This window comes from Patella vulgata, chromosome 7, assembly GCF_932274485.2.
Source record: "Patella vulgata chromosome 7, xgPatVulg1.2, whole genome shotgun sequence".
Taxonomy (NCBI): Eukaryota; Metazoa; Mollusca; class Gastropoda; family Patellidae; genus Patella; species Patella vulgata.
This window is the reverse complement of record NC_065885.2, coordinates 66633528-66643008: the sequence shown is the minus strand read 5'-3', so window position 1 is coordinate 66643008 and position 9481 is coordinate 66633528. Positions and strand designations below refer to the sequence as shown.

Here is a 9481-nt window from a genome sequence, read left to right as displayed (position 1 = left end):
CATAGATTAATATTCACACAAAGAGGAAATAACAAAAATCACTACTGGATGAACTTGATGAACGTCGTGGTGACTGTGCAAAGAGAGTGGTCTGTTTTAATCCACCAAAATAGACGATGTGTAGAGAATGGAGTTTGTATTGATTGATTGGGATTGCCTTCTACTAGTAGTTCTAACAGAAGGGGAATAATGGCATGGTTTATCTAAACCACCGACCTTCATCTCAGATCAATAAACTTTATTTGGAATACAAGAAACTGTTCTATGTAACCTAGTGAGCGCGAGACTGTGATCGTTACGCTTAGCGACGTACAGCTTTAAGGTGCATCCATCCTATCGATGTATGTCTAGCAGTATGAACGTGTACGATGTCGATCTGTAGCTAAAACAAAAGGTAAGTCTTTCTGTAAGTACAGTTTATACCATCTTATAACGCACGCGATCGTAAGTCCTAGCTGCGATTACTTGCGATCATGTCAGTAGTGCATTTTGTTCTTTCCAGCGTAAGGGGGGTTGGATGGCCGAATAGTAAACACGTGCGCGTTGTATCATAAGGTCTGTGGGCAAGCGAATTATTGCAATAAAATTGAACCAAATGACCTAGTTTGTGTCGAGTGGACGTTAAACACCACCTCTCTCTCTCTCTCTCTCTGTCTGTCTGTCTCTCTCTCTCTCTCTCTCTCTCCAGCGATGCCCCAGATCCCCAGTCGTATTTGGAGCATCGATTACTTGCGACCATGTCAGTACTGCGTTTTGTCCTGGTAGTCGTGGTCTTTCCAGCCATGTTGTACCAGACCCCCTAGTCGTGGGATGTACGGAGGTTTAGGACCGATCGTCTTATGGTTTTTAACGATGTCAGCCAAGTTGTCAAACAATAAGTCCTTTCCTCGGCAGGTCTTAAGGTCTGTGGCTTTTAACAGAGTGATAGCATGACAGGTTTTAAAGTTTTTTTACGTCCATGCCAACGCGACCTAATTCTTTCCTTGCTGTGCCTCCCGTCCCGAACCACTTCCAAGTAGAAATCAGGCTAGAAAATCTGCAGGAACTTTTGGGGCCAACACCGGGATCGAACGGAATCCGGAGTGCCTTACTCACCGAGTCCCTGTTGGTCCTTGTAGGATGTTTAAAGCCAGGACAACCAGGGTTGACCCCTAAAGTTGGCAAAATGTCTAGCACGCTGCATGTCGTATGCAAATGAAATGAAATGGGGTTTAACGTCCTACTGTTCTGCTCTGGGCTAATGAAGACCAGCATATACCATACAGTGTGTTATGAGGGGAATTTAGCCCCGACAGCGGCGCTACGACCTACTTTTATATAGACCGACATACACCATGCAATGTGCTATGAGTGTACACGGGACTTCTGTTTTTCGTCCCATCCGAACGACTATACGTTGTCCCTTTTCGGGTCCTCTGTCGTGCATCACTGACAACTTTATCGGCCATTGCAGAGATCGAACACGGGACCTCTCCTAGCAAGCCAACTTAGCGACCGTGGCCCCGCATGTCGTTTGCGCGTCTTCTTTACTTGGTACAGGAAATTAAGACGCCAAACCCCATCCCATTTTATTTGGTTGAACTTTAAACCCCATTTCATTTCGTTTTACTAAAAATTTTTCCATTGATATTAGTTTGTTTCTAGCCATTATTTTGTTTGATGTCGTGTAATCACAAATGACGTCATCATAGTTGCGCGGACGTTGTTGCCGGATCAACAAACGAAGAAAGAAAATTTGAAAACAGATTTTATCTTTAAAGAGGCAAGTTAGGCATATAGGTCGACATACAAATTGCTACTATTTCAACCAAATCTGTGGCAGACATAGGCAACATATGGCAGACCTGGGAACAATATGGCAGACCTGCGTAGATACTAGAATATGGCAGACCTAGACCTAGGCAACAATATGGAAGACCTAGGCAAAATTGGCCGCGCATATAGGGCCTATTGTCCTCGTGATTTTCCGACTCGGTTTCTCCTTGTCAGTGGTGCAGGGCACAGTACATGACAAGGACTGCTGTCTGGTAGTTCGGATGGGACCCAAAAAGCGAGGTTCCGTGTACACATTGGCGTGTACGTATAAAACAACACTCTTAACACATTCATGGCGTATGTTGGTCTTAATGAACCCAGTCGGGACATAACAGTAGGACGTTCAGTTAAATGGGCATTATGTAAGATTTAAATAAAGAACTGACGGTTCTCGCTATAATATTTAAAAAATAAATAATTTCATTCAAATTACTTAATTTATAGCGAAGTTATCAATGGTTGTAGTTTTGACAAGATTTGTGCATTGATCATAACCACCGTACTAGTCAGTCGAGTCTTAGCCTCGCTCCTCTAGTTTTGAATTAAATCATTAAATGACCGAACCGTTCTAATCCGATGGCATCGCGAGTTGATTATGGTCTTGTCATGTTGATAAATGTCTAATTAAACATACATTATGCAAAAGCTAAATCTGCCTATTGCATGTCTTTCTTTAGGCCCGAAATGTTATATAAACTATTAATAAGACATTTATTAACAAAACCAAACCATAATCAACTCTCGATGGCATCGAATACTCGAGATTGTAAATAGATGAGAACGGTTCGCCATTTAAAAATTTAATTTAAAAATGGGAAAGCGAGGCTAAGTCTCGAATATACCAGCGCCCTGTGGTTACCACAATGCACACATCTTGTCAAAACTACATACAGGGATAACTTGGCTCATAATGAAGTAAATTAAATGAAATTTTCAATACTTTCATTTTGCATTATCTATTTTTAAGCTATTGTAGCACGAATGGTCAGATCTTTATCTAAATCTTACATAATGTATCTTTAATAGTTTATATAACTTTTCAGGCCTAAAGAACGACCCGCAATAGGCATATTTAGCTCTTGCATAATGCATATTTAGGTTTAAGAGAACAAAATCGAAATAATGCTTGTTTAAACCAATTTTATTTCAAACCGGTCGTTTATTGTGTATACAAAGTAGCTTTGTATTGATTGTGGTTCTATATAAGTAGGTCTATTATAAAAACTATTGATTTTATTTGACATAATTATTTTATTATTAATGTTCTGTGAAAATGAACAGTGGTTGCTATGGAAATTCGTTTATTCTTCAAGCAGTTACACTAGCCTGAAAACTGTATGCGTATCTACTCGGGTAATTCTATTTGTTAAGGCCAACTCAATTTTCGTCAAAGTCGCTGAGATGTATATACGGTTAGGGCACGTGATTGTTGGCGAGATTGTAGGTTAGGGTTAGGGTAGGTCCAGGGTAAGGTTTAAGAATTTGGGGGAGAGGTTAATCCATGTCGCGAGAATCTATTTTTATCAGCCGTGACGTGTTGGGTGGGGGGGGGGGGAGAATTCATTAACAGCTTATTCATTTACAATAAATATCGAAGCCTGCGTAAATTCTCTGTCAACTTATTTTTCTGCTGTTTAATCACTAAGTGGGGGGTTGGATGGCTTAATGGTTAGCGTGCGCGCTGTATCATAAAGTCTGTCATTGAGTCGACTGGCGTGGTTTTGAATCCCCGGTTGTACGTGACAAGGAGTAGGGTCGCCTGTCCAACCTCGTGGGTTTTCTCCGGGTCCTACGGTTTCCTCCCACTGCTAAAGACCCCTACGCGCAAGCGAATTATAGAAATAAAATTAAACCATATGTTAGTCCCGAAATGACCTAGTTTGTGTCGAGTGGACGTTAAACCCCATTTCTCTCTCTCTCTCTAATCACCAAGTCTACTTGACGTTTTATTCTCTCAATGTTTCCACAAGTAGATGAACGTATAAGAAGCACCCCCTACGTAACTCGAGGAGATATGCTGTCCTTCAGGGATACCCTCAAAGTTTTATCTTGTGCACGTCTCACAGCTTTCTAGTAAGACTGAGTGTGCATAACAAAATTGCTATACTTTTATTGGCAATTGGAACCACGGAATTTCCGACACGGTTCCCCTTGTCGGTGGTGCTGGACGGAGAGCCTGACAAGGACAGCTGTCTAGTCATTCGGATGGGACGAAAAACCGAGGTCCCGTGTACACATTGGCGTGCACGTAAAAGAACCCTTGACAGTTGGAATTCGAAATAAGAATAGACCGTAACGCTGCTGCCAAGGCAAAATTTCACTCATGGTGTATCTCCGTCTTCTTTAGCCCAATTCGCACAGAAAAGTAGGACGTTAAACCCCATTTCACGTAATTCTATTTTATTCGCAAACACCACGATGAACAAAATATCACCGATCTTAGTTTTCAAAAAGCAAAGTATTAATCATTTAAATCAACAATGGCGTCTGATTCTAATCATTTCACAATAACAAGGCGGTCCGGGTTCGTGAAACCTCCATAAGATATTTCAACGTGATTTCCTCTTGTCAGTGGTGCATGGCAGTGGCCATGACACGTTAAAGATCCCTTGAATTCGAAGAAAAGTATAGGTGGACACAGTTCCCCTCAGGGAGAGAGAGAGAGCGAGAGAGAGATGGGGAGAGAGAGGGAGAGAGAGAGAGAGAAACATTTCGGGACTAACATATTGTTCAATTTAGCAGTGGGAGGAAACTGGAGGACCCGGAGAAAACCCACAAGGTTGGACAGGCGACCTTACTTTATGTCACGTACAACATGGGAATCGAAATCGAAACCACGCCAGTTGACCCAATGAAAGACCTTATGATACAGCGCTCACGCGCTAACCATACGGCCATCGAACCCCTCATATTATAACAAACTGCATGACGTTGTTGCAATAAATTATACTCCAAGGTAGGCTCAGAGCTCTCCCTTCATTTGATTTGATATTTCCCGGAGGACGGAGGTCCTGACAAGGACAGCTGTCTAGTCGTTCGGAGCAGGGGGGGGGGGGCAGTCCTGATGAGTGTAGTCGGTATATCGTCCCCGGGGTCCATAAAGCCCCTTGGTGCCCATAAACTTATATTTATTTTTTTTTACATCGGCATGAAAAGTAATTATGCCACGGATCCCCCGGCCGATGTCCTACTCTGGCTATGGAACGGTAATGTTAGAAACCATATTTAATTTACATAGTCCTTACACAGTTGTACGAGGGGCGGGTCAAAGTATTTCCATAGCACATAAAAATTCTCCCGATGGCCCTGTGTAAGAAAACTATTGTCGATACTAGCCGACTTGTCGTGGGTGACGCATCCGAGTATAGGCCTACCAATCACCAGGCGACTTTTGATTTATATTTATTTTAAAATGTTAATGATTTATTATTTCAGGTTGTATGGGATATAATTCCTACCTCCAGTACAAGATGACTTTCAAAACCCTTCCCTCGTCCAAAGTTCCGGTTCCAATGAGAGAACCCTTTATACTCACCGGATATCGTCTGCTACATCAACCATGGACATATTACGTCATCAGTTTATTTAAATGGCATAATGAAACTCTGACCGTCTGGTCCCATCTTTTATCCGCCATCTTGATAATCCTACAAACTTTATATTACGGACAAACGTACGATCTCTTATCCAATGAAGACGGGAAGAAAATATTGATGTTTTCTATTGGCTGTGTGGCCATGACCTTACTGAGTTCATTTGCGCATTTAATGTGTTCTAAATCTATAAAAAGTCATTACGTATTTTTTCTCTTCGACTACTCAGGCATCACCCTGTATAGCTACTCCATAGCCATTGGCTCAATGTATATCTGCTCACAACGAGAAATGTACAACATATTGGAACCGTATTACATTCCTGTCACAGTTGTCTTGGCAACCGTTACTTTCGTGATAACTTCAATCGGCAAGATCAAATATACCAACACGTCGTCATGGCAACGGAAATGTCTTATGATTATTCCTTACGCATTATTTGGCGTTTGGTTGACAGCGCCGGCGTTCCCGCGTTACTGGCTTTGTTACTATAGCAACAACTGTAGTATGGCGTCTTTAAATCACATCACCTTGGTGATTTGTTTATTTATGTTGACAGCGGCAGTATATTCTTCACATTTACCCGAAAAATGGAGACCCGGTTACTATGACAACATAGGCCAGAGTCATCAGACATTTCATTTATGTACTTTAGTAACCATTGTTATGCATCTGGTTGCTATACGAACAGATATAGAAGAGGGACAATCTCAGCATTCTGTTTTTAATTTTAGAAGTGGTTTAATGGGTTTTATTATTGTTTTTATTATTAATACGTTAATCATTATCTATTATCTACCTCTTATTACTTCCAAATCACAAACATTTGCAAACAACAGAAAAACGAAATAGTCTTCCTATGAGTCGTCTCGCCAACATTCTAAGCAGGCCAAACGCTGTTCTATGTAAAAAAAAAAAAATAATTTGTTTTTATTGTTTAATTTTTATTGTTAATTTATTAGGAAAGTAGCAAAACAGAATTATTGGGGTTTCCCCTTTTATAGATATGCAAATATTCACACCATAACAATCTGATTAAAACACAGATCCTATTTCGTTTCGTTTTTTTTTTTATAGTTCAAAATTTCGTTTTACTTGTCTTTACTACACTAGGATCTGTAAGAGTTGCTATCATTGACGTGTTCTGGATAATTTGAGGGGTTAGCCAATGAGACGGTCTGTTACGGCGAGCTTTGGGTGTGTTTTGCACAGAACTGTGGCTTATCCACTAGAAACATCAATGCTGATTGGTTAATCAAATGTCTGACGTCATAGGATCAAAAGCCATTCGCATGACCTTTGACGCGACCTATCACTATAACTGGTCAGATCTTCATGTACTGTAGGCCATCGAAAGTATAAAAAACGAAACGAAATATAGATCTGTAATTTCTAACGAACGACGGGGGGCGGGTGCATTTCAGTGAATATTGCATCCCGTTATTATCGGCACTATTCGACAGTAATTCGCTTTTATAAAGCCACGTCCAATCTTAACCGGGTATCGTTTCAATTTCATCTTCCCAGTAGTCTTTTTCCGTAGGGCGGGGGTGGCCGAATGATTAGCGCGTGCGCGTTGCATCATACTGTCTGTCATTGAGTCAACTGGCGTGGTTTCGATATCCAGGTTGTACGCGATAAGGGGTAGGTTCGCCTGTCCAACCTCGTGGGTTTTCTCCGGGTACTTCGGTTTCCTCCCACTGTTAAAGACCCCTACGCGCAAGCTAATCATTGAAATAAAATTGAACTATGTGGTAGTCCCGAAATGACCTAGTTTGTGTCGAGTGGATGTTAAACCCCACCTCTCTCTCTCTCTCTCTCTCGTAGGTATCGTACATCTTTTTGTTTTGTACTTTTCCGGCTTTTCGCGACAGTTCACGATTCATTAATCACTATCTTCTGCAATACCGTTGTAAAGTCGTTATACCAATATTACCCAGGGGACCTCAACTCGCCCTGCAGTCTATCCCACGTTATAAAGTCATTTTATTCTCATTTGATTAAATCTTATTTCTAATGATTTCTTAATTGATTTGGTTGTCATAGTAACGTAATTTATATCCGCTAGATCTATTAAATACCGTTTCTTTATATACCAATATTAGTGTTTTTATAAATAATTTATATAAATGTTATATCAATTATTATTTAGACATTTATGCACATAACAAGCATATAATCACTAGATCGTTGGATGGCCGAGATTAACATAGATGTTTACACAAGCGAGATGAAAAAATTTAACGATAAATTGGACTATCGCGGCTTAGTCTTGGTTGTCAAGTACCGTTGCTAGGACAATAAACAATCTAGGTTACATCTTCAAACACTCATAACTTCGCTCAGAATAAAATCATTTGAATGAAATTTTCAATATATTCATTTTAAATTATCCGGGCGGTTGGATGGCCGAATGGTTAGCACGTGCGTGTTGTATCATACAGCCTATCATTGAGTCAACTGGCATGGTTTCGAATCCCCTGGTTGTACGTGACAAGGAGTAGGGTCGCCTGTCCAACCTCGTGGGTTTTCTCCAGGTCCTCCGGTTTCCTCCCACTGCTAAAGACCCCTACGCACACGCGAATTATTGAAATAAAATTGAACCATATGTTAGTCCCAAAATGACCTAGTTTGAGTCGAGTGGAAGTTACCCCCCCCCCCCCCCCCCCCCTCTCTCTCTCTCCCTCTCTCTCTCTCTCTCTCGTGGGTTTTCTCCCGGTCCTCCGGTTTCTTCCCACTACTAAAGACCCCTACGCGCAAGCGAATTATTGAAATAAAAAATATAAACCATATGTTAGTCCCAAAATGACCTAGTTTGAGTCGAGTGGAAGTTAAACCCCCCCTCTCTCTCTCTCTCTCTCCATCTCTCTCTCTCCCTCCCTCTCTCTCTCCCCCTCTCTCTCTCTCTCTCTCTCTCCCTCCCTCTCTCTCTCTCCCCCCCTCTCTCTCTCTCTCTCTCCTCCCTCTCTCTCTCTCTCTCTCTCTCTCCCTCCCTCTCTCTCTCTCTCCCTCTCCCTCTCTCTTGAATTATCTACTTTTGAACTATTATAACAAGAACGGGCAGCTCTTTATCAAATTCTTACGTAATGTATCTTCAATAATTCACTGTATTACGTATTGTGACTCAATGTTGAATAGTGGGGGGGGGGGGCAAGGGGTGTAACAGTCCTCTAGCTCTATTCACTCGGTTCTGTCAGGTTCCCGTATTAAGGGGCGACGGGATTTTTAACATCCTAACTCATACCTCAATTACAAACACGAATTATTGGGCCATCACTAACACGAATTATTGGGCCATTCCAATCAAAATTGATGTTTTTGTCGTACCGTGAAGTTAAGTTATATTAATTATTTAATTTATTCTAATTGTTACCATTCAATAATACTCTAAGTTTAATTTGTTATCATTCAGAAACATCCCATTTATTTCAATTGTTATTCTGTAATATATTATATTTGTTATCATTTAATAATGAATTTCATTTGTTATTATTTTATTTCAATTGTTATCATTTGATAATACATACCATTTGTTATTAATCAGTAATTTAATGTATCTCAATTGTTATTATTTAATAATATTCTATTTGTTATTAATAATAATTTTCAATTGTTATTTAATTATTTAATGTATTTCAATGGTTGTTCTTTAATATATTCTATTTGTTATTTAATAATAGTTTTCATTTGTTGTCATTTTAATAATTTAATATATTTCAATTGTTAATGTTCAATGTATTCTATTTGTTTTTTTTAATAATAGTTTTCATTTGTTATCATTTATTTCAAATGTTATTATTTTATTTCAATTATTATTTTATTTCAAGTGTTACTATTTAATACATTTTATTTTTTATCATTTATATTTTTTTTTAAAAACTGTGTTTCACTTCGATATATCTGTAAAATATATTTTTTGAATTTTCGCACATCGAAGATATTTTGAAGGGCATGACTATTACAAGTAAAAATTATGCGGTAGATACCCCTCTGATAGGAAGAGGTGTTTGTCTTCAATGTTATTCATATGTTATTGATATGAATATCAAATCATATTTAAGGTGGGGAGTCGC

The 9481-nt window shown here is 39.6% G+C and overlaps 1 protein-coding gene across 1 annotated transcript; it reads left to right on the top strand.

The window, feature by feature from the left end:
- Positions 1-8070, top strand: LOC126826763 (membrane progestin receptor alpha-B). Its single transcript, XM_050555853.1, has 2 exons — positions 1-394; positions 5251-8070. Exon 2 carries the CDS (start codon positions 5256-5258, stop codon positions 6258-6260), a length of 1005 nt encoding a protein of 334 aa, XP_050411810.1. The 5' UTR covers positions 1-394; positions 5251-5255; the 3' UTR covers positions 6261-8070.
- The last annotated feature ends 1411 nt before the right edge of the window (positions 8071-9481 follow it).

Excerpts from the sequence above, each read along its gene's own strand:
- LOC126826763 (XM_050555853.1), top strand. The coding sequence starts at position 5,256 with ATGGGATATAATTCCTACCTCCAGTACAAGATGACTTTCAAAACCCTT.